The sequence below is a fragment of the Polyodon spathula genome, chromosome 6, assembly GCF_017654505.1.
Source record: "Polyodon spathula isolate WHYD16114869_AA chromosome 6, ASM1765450v1, whole genome shotgun sequence".
NCBI lineage: Eukaryota > Metazoa > Chordata > Actinopteri > Acipenseriformes > Polyodontidae > Polyodon > Polyodon spathula.
Genome location: NC_054539.1, coordinates 66,847,812 through 66,871,065, shown reverse-complemented (window position 1 = coordinate 66,871,065; position 23,254 = coordinate 66,847,812). Strand labels below are relative to the sequence as shown.

At 36.2% G+C, this 23,254-nt stretch overlaps 1 protein-coding gene across 1 annotated transcript; it reads right to left on the bottom strand.

Moving 5' to 3' along the window:
* Positions 1 to 548: 548 nt before the first annotated feature.
* LOC121316594 (patched domain-containing protein 1-like) lies at positions 549 to 22,497 on the bottom strand. The gene is made up of 3 exons (XM_041251640.1): positions 21,704 to 22,497; positions 17,815 to 18,295; positions 549 to 3,021 (listed from the first exon to the last, which is right to left on the bottom strand). The coding sequence occupies exons 1-3, from the start codon at positions 22,457 to 22,459 to the stop codon at positions 1,388 to 1,390; spliced, it is 2,871 nt and encodes a 956-aa protein (XP_041107574.1). The 5' UTR covers positions 22,460 to 22,497; the 3' UTR covers positions 549 to 1,387.
* Between the last annotated feature and the right edge of the window lie 757 nt (positions 22,498 to 23,254).

Genomic DNA, 23,254 nt, shown 5'->3' with positions numbered 1-23,254 from the left:
TGGAAACGACACGGGCCAGTATTTCTCCCAGTCAGTTCAATACATAACAGAGTTATTTTGATGATGCTTCTACAGTATGTTATTTCTGAACCCATTTGACACCCCTAAATGGCAAACATGAGAATATTAATAATGGACCAAAAGAAGAATATACATTTATGCAGGTTTCTTGCTCTACTTTCATGAAAGTTCTGTCTTAGAGGTAAACAGTAACTGCCCTAAATGCTCATTTGCACTGTATACAAAAAACGTTGTTGTAAGGAGGGTGCAATATTTTACATTAGTAACCTTTAATACCAGGTCGTCAATACACTATTAATAATAGAATTTGCCCATTGTATCTGGTTGTTAAATTCTAATGATTTATTCGATTTTTTCTATAATTGTAGTTTATGACTGTATTCTTATTTTCTTTTTTTTTTAAAAACACATTTAGTTGTCAAGAGTTCATGTAGACCTACTATTTAGCATTATTATATTATTTTATTTTAACCTATAAAGCTTTATTTTAATGTTTTGCTTAATAGCGCAGTACAACCGCTAATTTAATTGTAGCAGAGACTTCCATATTGTGCCATGTGCTGCAGTGCATTACACCATTACGTTTGACTTTTGAGAACAGGGCTAAAGCCCTCAAAGTACATCATAACCCTAACGCCTACACATCCATTAGATGGAGCAATAGAAGAAATGCATACTTCAACTGGATAAGAACTAATGTCCCAGGCGTGAAATGTGGCTTCTTTCAACAGATTACAAACAAGTACACTGCACCAAATAGTCCTTTTGTCCACTACAACTATAACCATATAGGCTACTGATCTGATATGATTACTGAATTCATTTTTCACATCTTGTTACACTAGCATTAGCCGAACATCTCATTCCAGCTAAGTATCACTGCATCTTTAATATAACTTGTCATTCTTCATTAATGCTTATTAAATAATAATCATATATGATTTAATTAAACTACAAGTGGTTATGGAAATGAAATGCATACTAAATTAATACTTTTGATAAGAAGAGCATATAGATAGCCCAGGCTTATTCCCCTCTCCTTTGATGTATGTTAGAATAATTGTCTTTCAAATTTCCATTTAAAGGATGTGGAATCTCAGTTTCATTAATGGTCAGTTAAAGTATAAAAACAGTAACTATAGAGGAATAATATCACTTTTTATGTTTGCTAATTGTTAAGTACATTAGTGAAGAATGGCATTTTTCCTTAGTACCTGTGCTGCTTGACTGTGTGGGTCATTACGACCTATCTCTGCCCAACTAAGCGGCCAGCCCAATCACTGTAAACCCATGTTAAGTGCCATATTTCCCAAAACCAAGATATTTTCCAACAAGTAGATTCTCTTTCTTTTTAATAGAGGGCTCTTCAAACACTAGTCACTTGATCAGGATTATCTCTGACCTCTATGCATTCAATTTCCTCCCTCTCTTTTCTTTTTGCACGCTTTTTTTTCTTCTGTCTCTTTTTTGATGGTGGAAAAAACGTTAAAAAAACAGGTAATATCACAAAGCAGTGCAGCACTGTACACCCGACAGTAAGTAGAGAGCATTTAAACAGTGTAAAGGTCAAGTTTGAAGGCACAAACACAAGGGGCACCAGCCCAATGAGAAAACAAGATGCATTTTGCAAAATGGCTGCCCCATGCTCCTCCAAGGAGATCTTTATGCACTGAGTCCTGGTGTGCTCGGTTGCTAATACAAAAGTATAAAGATGAGGTGCACAGTGATCCATCGCGAAATTCAAAGTGTAAATAAGGCACAGAATAGATATGCTATCCATGTCTACGTTCCATAACGTCATCAAGCCAAGAACGCCTAACTCTACTGAGGTGACTGTGATTATCAACCAAAAGTTGCCAAGTGGGTTAATAACCAGGAAGACGGTCAGGACTAAGACAATCAGGACACTAAATCCAGACGTCAGAATGGGTGATATGATGGAGGCGCTGTAGCGATCCATGAACACAAAGGTAGGATTAAACACAATAAATTTGATGCTGTTGATAAGAGACAATGGCCTTAGCCGTTCCAGCAATTCAACGACCTCTTCTCTTGTGTTCTCGCTGGTTCTGGCAACCATATACATCCTGGATGCAATGATATCAACTTCATCCCCTGTTTTGGAAAAAATGATGTCCTCTTTAAAGTGCTGAAATTCATTTTTCATCAAGAATGAATTTTGCAGAACAGTTATAAAATCGCTTTTGGTTGGAGTAGTAATGTTGATGACTTTTAAATGCTGAAAGTAATGATCTATCCATGATATTCTATTAAATCCATGACCTAATGTATTTAAATGTTCTTGTACGGTTGTGTTCCAGTACTCTATCGGCTCATAAATATAGAACCCAATCACAGGACTGTAGTTACTGAAGTATTTTTGTTGGGTCAGTGCATAGGAGACACTTGGCGAGTCACTAGCTAAGAGGTTGATTATGTTTGATCCATCACTAATTTGTAAACACCCCATGAAAGAAAATGATGCATAAATTAGATATAATATTACAACAAATGGCTTCACATACGTATTGGTAATCCATTCCGTGTAGTGTTCCCGTAGAAAGTGCTGAATGAAGTGATTTTGATAGGGAACACTGTCATGATGTGTAGAAAGATCTTGCCCATCACTCATCACTGTCTTGAACCATGTAGGCTGCCTCTCTAAATACTCTGAAGATGGTATTTTACAGCAGAACACACTGTGGTATCTGTTTTGTTCCAGCTGGCCAGCGAAGACCAAGCATGAACCATAAAAAGAAAAGACATAAAAGTAGTTCACAAGGATCGTAACACACATGTTCTGGCAGAATATTTTCACTGATTCAATATTGGTGAAGGGACTGGCCCCCATGCCAAATGTAATGATGTACATGGAGCTAGTCATGGTGTAGCAAACCATCACATCTGCAAAGGCATCTGCTACTCTTTCTTTGAAAGGTTGATTTTCACGAGTTCTTCTCCACCCTGCAAGCAGCTCAAAAACTCCTTTTGTTCCATGACCTAAAAAAAAAACAAAAAAAAAAACATACACACAAACATATTATTGGTTTACAATTCCTTAGCTGGCTAGAGTATGCATTGTTCAGTTCTGTAAAATCTCAATTACCTTTCTCAGCCATTCATTGGTTTTACCCTTTACAATAAAAGCCATGCTTGCTTTGTTTATAGAAAGTTTATACAGAAATGGAGCATTCGCAGTGAGATAATTCCTTTAATCATGTATCCTATTGTAAGAATAGAAAAAAACACAGTACAAAGCATTTTTATACACTTAAATAAATTAATAATAACATTGTAATAGTTAAAGGATAAACTAAGGCCCAATACATTTGTTTTTGATGAAGGGTAAAGTTTTTTCTAATTCATGCTGTATGAAGAGCACACATCATTACATTTATTGTGAATTGCACATTATCAACCCTTTCCTTTTTTTTAATGGTTCACGAAATGTCTTTTTTTTTTATCAAAACAGAATTTAGAAAATAATTGCGTAGGGTTGGTAAACTCTACAATCTTGTTGTGTTCTGTGTTCCCAACATTATTTATTGGTCCAAAAATACAAAACGCTAACATCAAGCTCTAAAAACAATCCTAACTGATCCGTCGTACAAGTGCAGTTCTCTTTTGCATAAAATTACTTTTAGTGTTTCAGTGATTTACATTTGTTAATAAAACATTCCTGGACTATTTTTGGAACCATCATCTGCAGCCTTCTAGCTGGTCTAGGTAAGTGCATCTGTCCTCCTAGTAAATTGACACTTTGTCTTAATTTTAACTTTTGACACATATTCCATCTGAAATAAAAACAGATTTGTCCTTGCTCCTAATAACCTATACAGAACATGTCTAAAACAAAGTTCCGACTCTAACCGTGAAAGTGGGACCTCAGAAATAGATATAAAAAGAATTATATTTTATACAGGACCCTTAAAATCTTCAGGATACAAAAATGAAATAATAACATTTTTTTTTTTTTTTTTTAATAGTGTTTGAGAGTAACTAATTGATGGGCATGTACTGAAGTTCAGTTACAGGATAATAAACTATTTTATTATAGTAACTAGTAACTTGAGCCTAATGGGAAATCTATAACAATAATCAAAAGCTCTATAAGCTTGTCCATCAACCTTTCTTTGTCTAAATTGGTACAGTATATTGGCAACCACAGGCCAGGTGACACTCAAGAATAGCACTCAGTAAGTCATCTTATGCCGAAGCAATTGATCCTCATAATTAGAGCCCCGTGTTTTTCACAAGTATGAAATAGCATGAAATAAAACAAAATGCAACATATAAAGAGAAATAAAATGAAAAATCATTATAAAGCAAACACAGAATTACATTTTTAAAATGGGAGGTTTATAGAAAAAATACTATAATAAATACTTGCAATCGTAGATGTCAAGGCTCAGCCGTTACCATATACACGGTCTAAAGGAAACGGAAGCTCTGACTAGCACTTGCATATATGGATGGTTTGGAGCGAGTCGTTTGGGAATTCAAATTGTGATGGAAGAGAAGAGACGTATGTTTCTAAAATGCCTAAACCGCATATAACAATTAAACAACTCTGCAAATAGGGGATGTATGCACCTGAGGTTGACAAATTAATGATGTGCTGATTTTGCAACTGCCTGCTGTAACGGTAGTCGAAAGATACCGTCATTACACATTAGCTGGTTATTCATTTTGGAGAAAATATAGCTTGTTTGCTTATATTTTTTATGAGTATGCTAATTATTTCCTTTATTTCAAGTGGTGCAAATTTTGCACTGGAGCAAATGCTGTTTTGGTTTTGAATGGATTTGAATGAATGAATCTACTTTGCTTAATGTTTAAATAGTGACAAACCCCAAGATGTTTTGTACCAGTGTTCCAGTACTCTAATACTGCTGGAGCCCTGATTCAGTGCAGTGGGATTCAAATACAATTTCTATCGTTTTTTGTTGTTTCTTTTAATGGGTAGATTGCTGTATATTATTATGACAGCCCCATAGCTGTATTTTTATAGAGGGCATGTGCAGTATTTACTGTAAACAGGCAGTTAATTAAAAAGTGTAGGGGACTGTACATTTCCGTTACTGCCGCTAATGAGAAATTATGGTAACTAAATTATTTTTCTGTGCAAGGTCTGTTTATGCCAAAATGTATCTAGTTAAAACATGATGTATACTTTAATATTATTGATATACATCTATTTTAATTGTTTTATTAATGTGTATCTGTAATAAAACTAAATTTGTGAAAAACTGAATTAAATAAAACTAAATCAAACAAAAAATGTTAAAAAAATTAATAAAAAGGATTTCACGGGGCTCAACTCATAATCCAAAATGAAAACAGCTATGACACATTTACCCATTTTCAGACACCTTGGTGCAATGCTTATTTCATAAATCATAACATTGTATCATATAAACTGATTCAAATATTTCTACTTGATGTTTACAGTCAGCAGATCAAAAGGTGTCTAAGGTTACTGGATATCATTTGGTTAACAGATCTCTGAAATTATTTTTTGTTGAGCGCACACAAACAAACTGAAGGTTAAGATTCTAAATGAAAGGTAAAATAAACAATTATGAAACTAACTGGTTACCATCTACATATCAAGTATGTGTGTTTTGGCATTTAAATTTTTGGGGGAGGGGAGAAATAATGTGATATTGTGACCTTTCAACTATTTCTGTTAGATGCAGGTGGTGGAAATCCCTGTGTGTATGTGACTAGCTTCTGTAAAGCAAGTTGCCCCATGAACATAACATACAATGCAGAATTTCACAGCATTGCATAGGTGACTTAACTATGGGGAAAACTAGGTCTTACGTTGTTCTACTGAGAGAAACTAATGGAAAAAAAAATAATAATAAAAAATGTGACTGATTTTGATTATACAATCAATGTCTTTCTCTGCTGTCTGTGCCCTCCCCAAGCAGCATGATTACACAATATAGATTACAATATCGAACATCAACAAAACAATAGTCTGATTAAACATATTTAGGGGAAAGAAACCCCAGTAAGGATCTCCACCAAGCACAAAACTAAAAGATCCATTACAGTTGATGTAAAACATATGCAAATGAGAGGAGTTCTCTAGGTTGAGCAGTGCTCTTCTAGTTCATAGAAGTAAGCAGTACACAATCTACTACACCAGTAATAAGCATAGAAGTTGGAACATAAACTCGGTCAGTTAAGGAAAAGTATTTTGTTCCCATGTGCTTCTGTGGTGGAGTATTTCTGTAAAGATGTGCCATTATTAACTCTGTACATAGTCCAGTGGACACATGAGTTTGCACATGAAAGAATAACATGCCATTAATGATTTACTATTACATTCAAAATGTAATTATGTTTTTTGTTCTTTCAGATAAATATCACACCATACAAAATAACATTTTAAAAAAATTGGGTTGGTGTGACGGAAATGTAATGAGTTCTGGTTGGAAATCTCCCTCCCGACTTGTGAGGGTACTAAGCAGAGAAAGGGGAAGTCTTTGGACCGGCTGGCCTGACAGTTCTTTTCCAGAGTGGGGAAGTCGGTCAGCCTGGAAGAAGGCGAGACTCTGTTGCAGGAACATATTAAACGAGGTAGCAGCTTCCGGCAATAAAGGCAGCTGCAATCGTTTACCAAGGGGTCATGCGTATAGCATATAGGGGCCAGAGAATCGTTAATCTTTTCCTTCGTTTTGGTTACGAGATACAAAGCGGAAGGACCCGTGCATTAACCTGTAAAAATACTGTGGTGTGTTTGTCTTGTCTATAATTGTTACTTGTGTTATATAGATGGCTTACACGTTCCAGAGCTGTCGTTAATGGTCAGCATTAAACCCGGGACAGCACTACACCACTGTCACTCTATAAACTGTATCACTACCACGAGCACTACAGCGCGCACCCAGGACTGGTGACCGTGCTTGTACATTGTGGGAGAGATACCTGTGTTTATTATTTAGGGCTGCAAACCCATGTTACTGTTCTCCGTGTTTTACGCATCGCTGTGTATAACCAGAGTTTATTATTTGGTCACCAGACCAGGATTACAAAAATAAAATACCCTTTTCCATATCAGATTACAAATCTCTGTCTGTTTTCCATTTCTGCACCGCATCACCTCTGCACCTGTTAATAATCACAGCCACTTTGCCACAGTTGGGTATCCCAGAACCTTTCTAGAATGGACCAGCCTAAATGACAATATTTTTATTTGGAATTTGGGAGAAATGTTGTCAGTAGTTTATAGAATAAAACAAAAATGTTAATTTTATCCAAACACATACCCATAAATATCATTGTCAAATCAATCTTTGGTAGATGTCTCCTTTCTGAATGTTGTACTTATTTTTTTACAGCTTTTACACTGGTACATTATTATAGAAACTCTAGCATACAGTTTGTCATCAGTCTCGGTGGATCATTTTAGGTACTGACTTGCATTGAAATGCCTGCATCCCTGTACTCTTAATGCAACCAATCATTAAAAAATATTACAGTTATAAAATTGCTGTGCCACAGCACACAACTCATTTTTCAAATCGAAACATGAATTACAGCTCACATGAGGTGAAAGTGATAGGAATCAGGCTATTAAATCGCAAATATTTAAATTAATTCAAGTTTGTTTCTTTATTGGTAGTGTTTTACATTATTTGCCACCAGCACTTTGGGCACTGTCTATTACCAAAAACAAAGCATCCCTATATATATATATATATATATATATATATATATATAATTTACCTCAGAAGCCATTTACAAAGATACAAAAGACAGAAAAATCAATGAGTGTTCTTCTGGCTTGCGCTGTATCTGAAATTTTCCAGTATCAACTATAAAATTCATCTAATTGATCATTATTTACTTCATTTCAAATGAGATGCATTTCTCAGCATTACACCACCAATAGCAGAGTATCTTCTGAATATCATACTAGGGCACTGCACGACAGCACTTCTTCTAACATCACAAGCATGCGATTCAGTGCAATGGACCTATACTAAAAGGCCTATAAAATGGAGCATGAACAAGAAAAGCAGAATATTGGGTGCCTAAAGAGAAGCAGGAATGCGTTAAAATTAAGATGCTGAGACACAAGCACGCCTGAAGATCCTTCTCTCTGATTGCTTCTTCAGAGATGGATAAGCAGGAGGGGAAGAAATCCCAATTTGCTTTTGGGAGAGTAGGGTTTTAAAATATCGCAGATGTAATGAAAAGTGACTTTTACATGCAGTGTAATACAAGAACTGCTTCACTAACACATGCATACATAAAATAAAAATTACATTGAGAGCCTGGCGTTTCTGTATTTGTCAAAGTACGACATGCTGTGTGTGGTCTCAGAGAAAGGTAAATAGCTTAATGCCATTGATGCTTTCACATTTTAGTTAATAAAGACCACCAAAAGAACTGTAAGAATAAGTATATACATAATTCAAACTGCAATTTTTAAACAGATAAAAGCAAAATGCCTGCCTTTCCACAAAAACAAAAAAAACAAAACAAAACATGGATTTAAAGAAATACACGGTGTTGTAATTTTGACATTATTTTTTAAATAAATGTAGTTTATTAGTATATTATTCTATTGGGGAACTAGGTACTTTTTGTGCTGCACAGTCCTGCATATTCTTTCCAGGCCTGTGCTTTTATTCTTTCCCTATCAGTGGCTATTCTTTAACACACATGTGAAATTGATCTGTGGCATTTTCTAATCAAAAAATGGTTACAATATGTGAGAAGATGCATTTTTTATTAATTCTTCCAGTTCTATACAAAAAGTAATAGATTGCATTATTGCATCTGTATCTCAGACAATTTTAGAATATTAATCTTTATTGGATGTAATAATTAATGCTGAAAGACAGTACCTTACTTATAACACTAGTAACCTATTCTCAGGCTTGTGGGTTTTTTTTTTTGGTTGTTTTAAACAGCGTCAATGTCTTTTGTTTTTTTGTTTTTTTTTCTTTTTTTTCTGCAAGCTGTGTATCTGTGCTTGCATCATTCCATATAACATGTGCTGCATTTTCAAGGTCATAGAGGTCATATGGGGGGAAAATTTGATAAAATTTGATAGATTTAGCATGTATTTGTTTATACATCAGCTTACGTTTATGAAAATACTAAGTGTGCTGTAGCTGGGAGATATACTTTGTGTATGATTACATGATAAACATAGAAATATATTTGATTGAATGTGCAGAATATTCAGGAAAAAAATATATATATCTTTTACTCCTTGGGCCCAATTTTGATCCAGGGCAAGGCGATAATGTTCAGGAGCCCTGATTATGGGGCACTACGTGGGCATTGGCCATTTTATAAGTGGCACCAGATTTTGCACTTTACAAAAAAATGTATTGGCCTTAAGTTTAGAGCATTTGAAACGATTACAAAAAATTAAAGCTTTTTACGCTATGGCTTAGGAAATACAAAAATATATTTTATTGGGAAAGTGTTATTATTGGTATTATTGTTCAAAATTTTTTACCAGAATTGGGGGAATACTGACAGGGGCTCTGTCCTATACCACTATTTCAGAAACTGGCACATATCCCATTCATGTTGGGTTTCATATGCATAGAAATTCAGAAAAAATAACTCATTAAAATGTAACTGCTTTAACAAGCAACACAAAACAGCTGCCAAAGTAACTATTTTATCTTACATGTTCCTGGGGGTGTTCCTGGGGATGTCTGCAGTACGTCTTTTGATTTGTCCCTGCCTAGATCCTCTAAATAGACCCCATAATAACAAAATGGTTTTAATATCGTTCGAGATTGCTATAAATAACCACCAACACTGCATTACCCAGCTCATCTCCCAAACGACTGGATAAAAATAAAAGCTAGTTAATACTGTGACATTTCAACTGTGTTCCATCATTATGCAACAGTGTAGAATAGAGTTTCAGGATGGAGAATCTGCAATGTGGATGATTTAAATTGCAATTGAACAAACAACTTAATGACGGATGATGAATTTGGACGGAGTTCTTGTCCATGGATGCTGACAGCTCTCCGCAATGCCGGTCAGCTAGCGAATACACGATGACATCATGTAGTCTATTGCCACAGATAGGAAGTGGCTCAGAGGGTCACCTCACCCCAAAGACAAGGCACCCTGCAAGGTGGTGGCAGGGGAGGAGGCCAAACAGACATGAATGCCAGCCACACCGAGTTGTTATGGCGCTTGGATATGATGTGTTGATTAGCGGGCAGATTCTCCTGCTAGAAATACAACTGAGTTTTCCAGGGCAGGGGAAACAAAGTTGAACGGTCACAGAATTACATTACGTTTTGCAATACGGAAATAAAAGACATCAGCAAATATGCTGAAAGCAGGGTAGACAACTATTGATAGAACGATTAAAAGTGACAATGACTGCAAACATAACAGAATAAAAAGCCAAAGCTAAACAAGCAAAAGCTAAACATTATAATGGCACCAATAGTACCAGCCATCAAGTTGTTAAAACATTCTCAAAAAATGAAAGCTGGAGTGCTCTCACAGTCACATACGAATACAGCTCCAAATCCGATGTAACAGAACACGACATCAAGGTCAATAACCATTTATCACCACTGACCATTAAGTGGCACTAATCAACAAGATGTACCCTGATGACTTCCTAGATTTCCCTCGAAAAACTGACCCAAGAAAAAAGACTTAAGCAAAACGATACATGTAGGTGAAATAAGGCGGGTGTATTTTGAGAGAGCAGTGGATCATTTGTTGTTTTGAGATGATGTTTCCAGAGGCACACTTTCACTGGCATTGTGTTCAGTAGAAGTTTACACTCCACTCAGTCAAAAACAAAAAACAAAACACAGCTTCAAATGCAGCTTCAAAGAGACGATTGATTTAATCATATGCACAGCCGCTAGATGTACTGTAACTGCAGCTGAAGCAATACTTGTAATTGCAAGCTACCACTTATATAATACATATTACACATTGATCTTGCTACTTACAGTAGAAAACACTCTTATTGTAAATAAGTAGATATGGTTATGTTAGCTTTTAAGACAACAATATTCTAAATAATTTTTAAACATAGGGGTTTACCATTTCTCACAGGTAATTTGTCTACCATCTAAATGTACTATGCTGCGTATGATTTTGTTCAGGATAATATCTGTAAGAGTATGTCATTATTGTTAACGTTGTTTTTTTCCCTTTGAAATAATGTATCTCTTTGATACATAATGAAGATGTCACTTATCTGATGGACTGGTGAATAAAAACACTATTGAAAAAAACACCCAGCTCAATATGATACTAACCTTACGATTGCAAACACTTAGTGTCAAAGCATAACCTGTACAGAAGGTTAAGACTTTGAATCCCAGCAAGGGACAGATTTTGTTTTTGTTTTTGTTTTTTCAAAACAAAATCTGCAGTCTAAAGATATTACATAACTGGGTCTTGGCAATCCTTTTTGAAAATAGTTGTGTGTGTGCTCATGCAGTAATGCATGCACAGGCCAAGATATTTCCAATTGTGTTGAACTAACTTAAAGAAATTACTTTTTTTTTGTTAGCATCTTTATGCAGCTGGTGCACCTTTTATTTTTAAATGTAAAATATTCCACCCATGGTCAGTTCACTTCTACTTGTGCCCCCTGGGAATTCCTGTCCACAGTCAGCAGTGGCATTGCTTGTATTCAAACCAGTGCTCTCCAAGCTATAGGGCGCATCCTGCATTCCGGGTGGAGTGCTTTTATCAGATGCACCACTTGGGAACCTCTTATGCCTGCAAAGCTCAGACAAGAAGCATCTATGTGGAGTAGCTAACATCAAACTTGAGCAGCTTGATGAATGAACAACTATAGTATCAGTGTCAAAGGAGGAGGTCTTGAAGATAATTACATAAACCATTATTTGACATTTACACTGAAAGGAATAAAAATCAAACAAAATATCTGATTTATCACGTGTGGCGAGTTACAGTAGTGGTGCTGCAGAGTTTACAGCTCCGCTTTAATGTGCATTGCACATTTCTTTAGGATATCCTCCTATCTGTGGAATGTAGGTTATAGCATTAACGCGCTTATGGAGGCGTGTCTCTTTTTTTAATGAGGTTTATGGAGTCAGGTTGATTTTAATGAGATTCACAACGCATTTTGTAAAGCTGTTCAGCAGCATAAATAGCCTCGTTAAGCATAGTATTTAAAAACCCCTAGAAGTTCATTTGATTTTACAGCTGCAAGTAACATTTCAGTAAACATGCTCTGGTGAAAATCTTTAATTTATAGCATGATAGGCTACCGGAGTTCAGAAACAAGTCATATTTTACGATTAAGTTGCAAATCAGGCTACAAAATAAGGAGAACCAATGTATGATGTGTGCTAATTGTAGGTCTATGAAGAAGTGTAGTAATTGTTTAATGTATACATGTAATTTAATCAGGATAACAGAAACAACAACAAGCAACATGAGAAAAAAATAATGCTGGTACACTGTTCAGTGTTGAAAAATCCACATTTCATTAATGTGGATGCATCATGGCTGTGCACTGTAAAATGAGCACCCTGTATTATGGCTGTTTCACTCTTACTATGGGATGTCAAACTACAATGACAGTGTCTTCCTTACAATCCATGTCTGATTTATTGTAGCTAAACTGGAGGTATACCAAAGGATTACATTTCACAGCAGTTTAATTTTTTTTTTTTTTTACAAAAACTATTATAACTACTACTGTATGTGCAATTATTGAATGGCAATGCTGCATACAATGCCAAGAAAGCATCAGTATCTGTATTGGTTGTTGTCTGCTTTATTGTTTGGTACATTATCTTAGTGATAGGGCAGTCCCTGACATTTTAACTGCAGCTGTTTTTATAGAGTTTCTTTTACTCTACCGTGCCTGGTGTGCTAATAGATCAATATTACACTTTTAATCAGACTGACCATACTTTTACAAAGTGTCATGTTAAATGCCAGCTTGTCACCGTCTTTGCCAGCTCAAGTTTTCCATTGTTTACTGTCACTCTACATTTACTTAACATAAACTTATTTTACATGGGCTGCAATAGACTACATTTGTTTTAATTTAATTTCATAAATCAAATTTCCATCCTAAACTGTCAATGCAATTAAAAGCGATGGAATTAAATTCCACCAAATCTGAGTTCCTTACAACTTCCTGACACAACAAATACCAATGCAGATAAGTCACAGCCGACTACACACATTTTACAGACAAATACACTCATTTTATGACTTGTTTACAAAGTATGTTTCTGAAAAGATTATTTCCACGTTCCAATTTATTATTTTCAAAGATTGCTCTATATAAGATAAATTTGTTATTATTTTTGTTGCGATTCTGGAATAAGTTAAAACTCTGTTTCTTCCATTACCTTAAAAAAATGTAAATGCTGAAATATGTTGTATTTGGTGGAATGCATTACCTTTAAATACACTACAGCAGAACAGTGAGCATTTCAAGATAGGAAACATGAATATGTCATGCCCATTATGGAACAAACACAGCCTTCTCATTTCCAGATAGGAAACAATAATATGTCATGCCCATTATAGAACAAGCACAGCCTTCTCATTTCCAGATAGGAAACAATAATATATCATGCCCATTATAGAACAAGCACAGCCTTCTCATTTCCAGTTAAACTGCCGTCTACTTTCCCAGATGAGCCGCCTAAAACAGTTATTTCAGAAGGAAAAAAAAAAAAAAAAGTTTTTATAGTGCTTGTGTGTTCCAGTGAATAGTATTCAAACTGTTTATTTTGTTCCAGTAGATTAGCAGCTATTTCCACAATGTATTATGTATGTAAATCGAGTAAAACATTCCTTCTTTGAGGGCATTTCATTTCTGTGCTTATGTTTCTAGAGACACCGTGAGTCGACCAATCAATTTCGAGTTTACAAACGATGTTGGTGATGATGGTCGAACTGTACAATCTTATACCTGAGTATATACCTCAGTCAGTCACTTTAGAGCAGAGTTATGACATTGTATAACTTTTTTTTTTTTTTTTTTAAACAAACAACCTACAAAGATTGTCTTTTTTTCTTGAAGTGTACGAAATACAGTGAGCATCAAGGGTGCTGGAACTAGGGGTGCTGGGGGTGCAGCAGCACCCCCTTGACTTTGCATGGCTTCCATCATATACAGGGGTTACAGTTTTGTTCAATGGCTTTCAGCACCTCCACTTTAAAAATTGTTCCAGTGCCACTGGTGAGCATATGTTATAGCATTGTAAAATGTCTTATGCACTGACTTAGAAGATCGATCTGAAACCTAGCATAAACAGTTAATTCAAGAAACGATATTCTCATTGCGCAATAATGAACAGGACTGATTATTTTATTTTTAAGTGCTTTGTTTTGCTGATTCAGTCTCTATTAAACGAAAAATATCACTATATGAGCAACAAGATGTACCAGTCGGATCGTCTTCTGCATAATCAGTTGAGGTGTAAAACTGTAAAAACACCCATACACAAAACACACACACACACACACACACACACACACGTACAATACGCATAAGCACATACTGTGATTATCTATCTATGTTTAAATAAGCAAGGTACTTAAGTCTGTTATTTTTAGAAGCCTATCTCAATTCAATTTTTAGGAAGTTCAAGTCGATTGAAATGTGTGTTCAAACGCATGTACAGTACGAATGTCTTCTTCCTCTTCTTCTGTTGATGTCTTCCCAAAACACAGCCATATTTTGTTTGTATATTAGGCAAGAGCAACAGTGTAATGATTAGTTTAATTGTACTTTTTTTTTTTTTTTTTTTTTACCCGGGAAAGGTAACTGATGCTTGGGTATAGACGTGCTTGTGTGGCACTGTCATCTGCGCGTCAACAGAAAAAAAAAACTAACTTCTGAAAACCATAAAATCAACAGTGTTAGAAATCGCAGTTCTCGCAAGAGCATTTTTTAAAATGTATTATTTATTTATTTATTTATTTATTTATTTATGCGCTTGTGTGATCTCAGACTCGATAGTTAACCAGAAACGGTGACATTGTATAACAGAATAAAATGGAATACGTGAAAAATCAGAAAATAAAACACTTTATGGCTTTAACTTTTCTGTATTCAGATTTAATACCAATTGATACCTGCTTCTTAGCTTTAATTTAGAAATTGCTTCACATTTTTCTCTTCTGTCTCACTTGGTATTATGGTATCTATACAATATGACATTGTTTGTTTTTGTTGTTGAAATATAATTTCTGTTTCAATGGTGTGTGGTTGTGTCTTTCATTCACCACTTTTTTTTTCTGTGTGTAATTATTGCAACACCAAAACGTTTGCTTAAATATGTGGACTTTACTTTTAAATTTAAGGTGTGTTAGACACGTTTGTGGTTTTAAAATTCTAATATAAATACATTATTTTGTAATTACTTTTCATATACATAAGTAACTTTTACTTGCTCATTAAATCTCAATGCCTAAAATCATTAAAAAAATTAACAAAGTTATACACTTATTTTGAAATTTGGGTCCCTATTAAGGTACATATTTAGGTCCAGGATATGTAAGATTTAGTTCCCTGAAAAACCCTGAAATTTGTTTTCGGAGGGGGGGGCGTTGCCACTTGTACCCATGCTGGGGGAGGACCCCCATACCCCACTGCACCTACGCTGGGGGGAGGACCCTCATACCCCCCTACACCCGCGCTGGGGAAGGACCCTCATACCCCACTGCACCTGCACTGGGGGAGGAACCTCATACCCCACTGCACCCGTGCTGGGGGAGGACCCTCAGACCCCACTGCACCTGCACTGGGGGAGGACCCTCATACCCCCCCTGCACCCACGCTGAGGGAGGACCTCCATACCCCACTGTCTTCTAATGGGATTTCTAGCCTTCTACTTTAAATGAAAATGAAAATACTGCAAACAAATCATCTATGAGTTATGGAGCTTCTTTTATACTTCAGTTGGAAGACAAATACATTGTTTGGATATAGATGGCTTCAGATGACACACTGTTTAGCTCCTACTTGAATTGCACTTGGGTGGTGCAAGCACTTGTATTCAGCTTGTGGTTACTAATGTTGGTCATGTGTAAATATCCCCTCACTAACCTGGCACTGATACTTGACTATTCCCTAAATGGGCATCATTTCCTGTTGTACCGGGAAATGGATGCAGTGGAGTCAGTAGTGACCCCAGCTGTGTAAATGAGACAGTGCATGTGAAAAGCAATACTTTAGCTTTGTTACTGCTCTATTACTTACTCCTTAGTACAGTCACTCTGGGAAACACAATGGTTTATTTTCAAAGGAGACCTCCTGAAAGATTGCATTATTTCGACCGTTTTGTTTCTGCACCCGTTTTTCCCACAGATTCAGTATTTTCTAAAGCTGCGGAAAACATGGTGGGACTATCCTCTAGTTTGGTTCATTAGTTATTTTGACAGTTTCTTTTGATGGAATATGTAATGATCTAAGAAACCAGTGTGTGTATTACGATCCCAAGATCTTCTGCCATTTGCACTGAAAATGAAATCCCTTTTGAAAATCAGGCCCAATATCCCATATATGCACCAGTCTGATTGCCTCACCCTGTAGATGAAATTGTTCTAATAACCTTTAGTTAGGACAGGTATATCAGCCTCAAGGAATCTGAATTTGCTAATTATCCATTTGTCAATGTTTTCTTTAATTATTGTCAACAATAGCAATGAATATTAGGCCATGTTCATTTTTTTTTTTTTTTTATTTGTTGGCTAAAACATACAAGTGCCATACTGTTTCCAGGACTGTGACCACAGAGTGCTCTACAATCTATTTAAAAATGGAATAATTCATAGCTTTAATGTTTTAGACCTACCCGTTTCATTTATAATGTAAGAACATGAATGGTCATCCTACACATACATGAATAATCATTTTTCAACAAAGTTCACTCACATAACAGACTTGGAGTCAATCAAATTGCAGTTGTTTCCTTTGGGATGTCTAGTCTATTTGACACACTGCTTGGTCAACTGAGTTATGGAGTATCTACCTACCTCTGCCATGTGACCTGATAGATTTGAAGTAATTATGTTAGTAATGGAAAAGCTTCCAACAGATAACAGGTGTATATGGAACACATAAAGTCCCTAGATACCATAGATTAAAATCATCCTTTGATAGAAGATGTTTTCCAAAATGACAACAGTTTAGATGAGGGGGTAACTTTAAGAATGCAAGGTTTGTCAGGTCTTTACATTATGTGTACATTAGGACACATTATTTGTATGAATGACCAGCTTGATTACACTGTAAAGGTAACCACAGAGGATAAGGCATTGCTATCACTGCAACCCCACCGAAACTAATATTGCAAGACATTTTGTCTCCTGCAGAAAATTCAGATAAGCATTGAATTGTCACAAGGGAGCTACACACAGGGACTAAATGGTTCCACCTTAACCCTGCAACACTGAGACACAGGTATCCTAGGTCACATTGAAACCACCTCTGAAAAGACCTAGATTAGAACTCATCTGCAGTCTTTAATTGCATGCTTTGGGGCTGTGGCCACTGCCGTTATTATAGGGCAACTCAGATTTAGTGCATATTATGTGCTCAATCAAACTGTAAGACACATTAAAAAACATGTTTTAAAACACCCATATTGTGATTTTTTTAAACTATACACTGAAGTGCATATTGAGTGAAACGTGTTAGGAACACCATATGTATTAGCCCTTGGGCGCTTCTTGGAAGAAAATGCAGAAAAATAAAAATGGCTTTGGATGAATTGCTATAATCTCATACCGTTACCAGTTGTAATGAAGATAAATAATTACCCATAGCAAAGAAGGGGACTCCCAGAAGTGTAGAATTATACTTTCCATCAGTAATGAAAAATATCCCTGCTGCAGTAACATTGGCGATGCAGATAGTAAGAACTCCCAGCAGCCCAAGGAAAGGCTTTCCTCGAAGGCAGTCCCTCATAGAACTGAAGACTGTGGCTGCCAACAGAATCAACACCAGACTCACCAACACCTCACTCCTTGCCAACATGCCTGTTTTATTAAAATCTCTCCAGAGACTGAATGAAGTCAGTGATTGGATATAAAGGTCTTCATTGACTGCAGAGAGTTTGAGCACGAGCTTGGAGAATTCATTTTCCCATTTCTCGGCAATGATGTTCTGGTTTTCGTTGCCATAGTTGTGGAGGTAGTAAGTGATCTGGACTGCTCTGGCAGTCTGGAATTGCTGATCTCTGCTGTTTGCAGCGAATGTGACCCCTCCCAGCTGGTGGCCAATGAAAGAGATCCTGCCATCCTGCAAAACAAATAAATCATTTGCAACACAAAGGTCTTAAAATAACTATTATACACAGCTATACTCTAAAGCCTCTGTCACACCAAATGTGTGGCGAGTGAGTGAAAAGCAATATTGATATCAATCAATCAATCAATCAATCAATCTTAATTTTATATAGCACATTTCATAGTGGACCACAATGGGAACAGTCACACAGTCTACGGCATGACGCAAAGCGACGACAGTGATCAAATTCCAAAATTGAATTTATTTTCCCTTTGGAACTGACCAGTGAGGCACCAGGAATGTGTGTCTTTCAGTTGAAGGATATGGAAAGATTTAATTATGTCCCTGTGCGATGTTTTTCTCAAGCAAAGGAAATTTGCTCGCCCAGACCAATTCTGTATAGTATTTAAATAAGTCTGCCCCCAATGGTGCCTTTTCATATTAGCCTAAATTACCAATTCCTTCACAACCAGCATGAAACCAAAAACATAAATATTTATATTACGAACTGTACAAGTAGCGGTACTTTTATCATTAATTCTGACATGTTATATATTTCAGAATGTTCTGAACAGATTGATAAATAGCAGCTAGTATTGTGTTAGGTGTCACAGGGATCTCATGCTCACATACCACAATATAAGACCACATTTAAAATGATTAAATATGTCTATATGAGCTGGCTGGCAGCATTACGACACAAACTGAGAAACACTTAGAAATACCATCTGATTTTAGCTGCACAGCATTTGAGTAATTGTAATGCTTGTTTGCAGAGCCTTTAGTATTCCCAATTGCAGGCTAATTTGTAGGTTATTAAAATTAATCAGATTGGTTGCTAGTTGACGGTTAATGTACAAAAATAAACTGCATTGAATTATGCAAAATCAAAATAGGTGCATGACTTTTAAAAATTAGCTTAATAATTTACAATTTGGACAAAATAGTATAGATATTTAGAATCCTATCAGATTTATCAATATGTCAACTGGCTGAAGCAAAATCGTTTTCCTAGCTATGTACTTTTCTGTTGTCCCTCTAATATATAATGATCAGTGTTCTAGCATGAGCTGGTGCAGTAAAAGATTGCTGCATCAAGGGAAGACCATATATCCAGCTTTTCACCAAGTTGAGCCACACATATGTTGCTGACAAAGGGAGCAAGTAATCTTTGCATAGAAGCTATTGTAAATCTGATATTTTTGACAGATACATAAATAAAACAAACTATCTTGACCCGCTTGTGCATCACCAAATTATAGATCATTATCCTTAAACGCTAGTAACACACATACAGTGGGAAAAATATTCAGGAAGGTGTTTTGCCAAATGTAGTCATATTTTTTAGAACTGGTTAATCTACTCCTGATGCTGTGTTCAATATAATAGAAGTATCCACTGATCACAAAAAAACAGCCTCTTCTAGCACAAGGAAATGCATCTTTTAAATATAGATTTGCTGTGTTTTTAACCTGGCACAAGTCATCGAGTGGACCTTTGTTAAAAATTAGGTTTCACTGAAATATATAAATTTATTTAAAAAAAAAAAATGCTGCTTCAACCTACGCCTCAGCTTCATTCATAGCAGAATCAGCTTTCACAAGTACTAAATCCTGAACATTTTCACTGCGATCTTAAACGATTCAGCGCTAATCGACTTTATATTGCGTTTGTCCTTCCAATGGATGTGTTTCTACGAGTCATGAAATGATGTCACTTCCATGATTCTTTGCAATGAGGAAATCTGCAAAAAAACTGATCTCATATAAGGCTGGTTCTAAAAACAATATAGATATTCCATTAGCCACAGTTGTTTTATAGCCAAGACTCAGAGACAAACATGAATGGCAGTGCATTCAATGTAATTTATTAGCTGTCAGTCTTCAGAAAGCTGAGCTTTCAGGTCCCTCCATGGTTTTGTTTTCAGTTTTCCAGTTATACTACTATATGTTTTATGCAATAAGACCAATGGCTTTTATTTATGCCATTCTTTTATATGTGTCATTTTATTAGTTGTCTCTAACCACATATATCAGTAAAGGGAAAATACATGTATACAATCCATGTGTTGCTACATCTGTTATATCACCTGCAGTGCTGGTCACTAAAGCAACTGGTAAACATTATAATGCCACAACAAATTTTTCACTTTTCTTTTTTTTTACTTTAAAGTTTGGGCTGTATCCAACTTTGTTTATTTTTAAATGGCACACAGAAGACACTGTATGGTTAAGTACTGTATGGGATAATAACTCAGCCTAGTCTTCAAAATCAGACTTAAAAATATTGCATCTCTTGCCTATTCTATATCAGGAACTTACCTAATAACATATAGTATAAACAGAAGCTAGACCACAGACTTCCCCCCACCAGAGAATGTTACTTTTCAAACTCTTACTGCACACATGCAGTAAAATCTAGGTTGATCAGTTTTGCTACTTATGGAAGCATCAGTGATCCAAATTGGCCTGCAAAGAACTGCATTGGAAATGTGAATGTGAACGCAGTTCATTAGATTTCGAGAACAGAGAAAATATCACTGATAAGTTCAAGGGTGCTAAAACACTACTGCATCACATATGGGCAGATAAAGTATGCTTCACTTAGCAGCTCTTCTGTTCATATGAAAAACGAAAATGGAAATCGAACACCTCTTACGCAACATTACACTTGCTATAGCAGTGAAGCTATAACCATGAAAGTAGGCACCATCAAATTATTTAAATCCCATTCGTTGTCACGGTCAGTTACAGCGCACAGCAACCGCCTATGAAGGCTGCAGAAATCAACAATTGCCATCATTTAAAATCTTAGTTCACCTTCACATGTGAAGAAGATATGTGCATCTTTCAGAATCTGTCTGCTAAACAATGTTGTTTATACTGTACATTCACCAATGCCAAATAAACTCAACGATGAAGGAGGATGCTGTTGTCTGTTTTTAATCAGCTTCAAGCTCCAGAATATAGAAGGTGTCCAGCATATTTACAAAACGAATCACGTTTCTGGGTTTTATAAATAAATGGATTTACAAACAGCAAGTGGATTTGAAATCCGGGTCAAAAACAATAACCACATTTAGAAGTGGCTGGCTAGCTAACTTGCATTTACAATAATATTTAACTACTTGTTGATTACTATTAGAGCTACACGGTTCCAACTATATTTACTGAAGTACCTACCTCGATGTTTATTTCATTATTAAATGAAGCGTTTGGCAGGTACATTTAGCAGCACCTTGGAATTCCCAGTGGAAAAGTGCTGCAACCGTTTACATGACGTAAGTCTCAATGGGCACCTGCATTATTATTATTATTATTATTATTATTATTATTATTATTATTATTATTATTATTATTTGTCATGCAGATTGGGAAGCAAACGCTGTATCTTTAATTGAACATTCGCACCCCGTATTACCTTTAATCTGGTGTTTGGATAGCTGACTTGCACCCTGGAAGGTGTGCTATTTGAAGAGGCAGCTTGCTGGAGGTCCTCGAAAATCGAAATAATATCATCCAAAAGGCATGTCTTATCCCGATTGCTCATGACACACAGATGAGCGAAAGTGTAATTAAAACCTTTATAATTAACTTTCAAATCCAGCACCGATTTATGAACCTGCAGGATCTGATTGGGTAGCTCCAAAATGTTTTCCCTGGATTTCGAGAGCAGGATCAGCCTGCCATATCTGCCAGGAGTGTGCAGGTCTGAATACAGCTTGTTTTTGGACTGCTCGATGGGGAAAAGACTGTTCGCCAGACTCCTTTCTATTTTTGCCAGACTGTGGGTCGGGGAAACCAGAATCTCTAGGTCTGTTTCAGGCTTAAATCTGCTCACGACGGTGGATCCAAAAATGATGGTTAAGACTGTGGGAACAGTGAGGAAAAACACTGGATGCTTGCTAACAAATAAGCCGAGCCAGTAAAAAGAAGCTTTGAGCCCTCTGTGAATCACTTGCCGCAGCATCCTCCTCCAGATCCAGTTTGCAGATGCCCCGTTTCTTCCTACGAAGCACATGTGACATGTGGCTCCGTTGCCCCGCTCTGTCAATCCCTTTAGAATACACGACTCCTTTAAAACACTGCAGCAATTTGCAACAGACAGCCAGCTATTGATCACTCGTGGCTTTTTTCCTATTCCTCTCAAACCACCCCTTACCCGTTTTTTAACCATTTATCTGTGATACTATTGGTATTGTTTCTGCTGCAATAAATAAGTCTTTAGTCTGATGTGCATGTGTAGTTCTTCCAACTGTACTAACGGTGCCGCTTGACTTGTGTACTTAACTCCAACCATGTGCAAGGAAGACAGAGAAAATGCTGATGGGTTATTTTTAGAGCACACAGCGTGGTATTATCAGTGATAGGAGCATATAAAAAAAAAAAAGATTTAAAAAAATAGTGTAATTGCTCTAATGATCACGGACTGCAGGGAACCAATCATCATGATAGACCCATAGCACAATATGACAACATAATTCAAGTGTTATGTATTTTGTCTTTTAGAGTTAATGCAAAAAAAAAAATAATAATAATAATAATAATAATAATTCAAATAAAATCTTAAAGCAATATATATTTTTTAAATCTCTTTTATGCTCACTACCATTGCTTATCCACCACTCTGTCTTAGTTAGTACATTAGACTTTATTAGAAAAAAAAGTAATTCATTTGTTTATGTACTGTATAATGATGGTATTTTAAAACCATTGCCACATACTAGGGTAATAGCACAATATTATGCATTACAAATTACTAGATTATGGGTATTACCCCTTCTCCACTGGCACACCCCACCAGTGAGGACTCGGTATGTATGGGTACGGGTGGTTCTCCACTGGCTATTTGTCGAGCCAAGCGAGAACCAAACCATGAAACTCTGGCCTCACAAGACATCTGAATCGAGACGGGTACCGCTGCAGCCGGTATGCACCCCATCTAATGCATCCAGGCTCATGGAGCCAAGCT

What these genes read in the sequence shown, in the direction of transcription:
- LOC121316594 (XM_041251640.1), bottom strand. Translation starts at nt 22,459, where the DNA reads ATGGTTAAAAAACGGGTAAGGGGTGGTTTGAGAGGAATAGGAAAAAAG. An exon ending in ATCCAAACACCAGATTAAAG is followed by an intron (nt 18,296 to 21,703) that starts GTAATACGGGGT and finishes TTTGTTTTGCAG; the next exon opens with GATGGCAGGATCTCTTTCAT. An exon ending in AGTCCCCTTCTTTGCTATGG is followed by an intron (nt 3,022 to 17,814) that starts GTAATTATTTAT and finishes TTTTTTTTTTAG; the next exon opens with GTCATGGAACAAAAGGAGTT.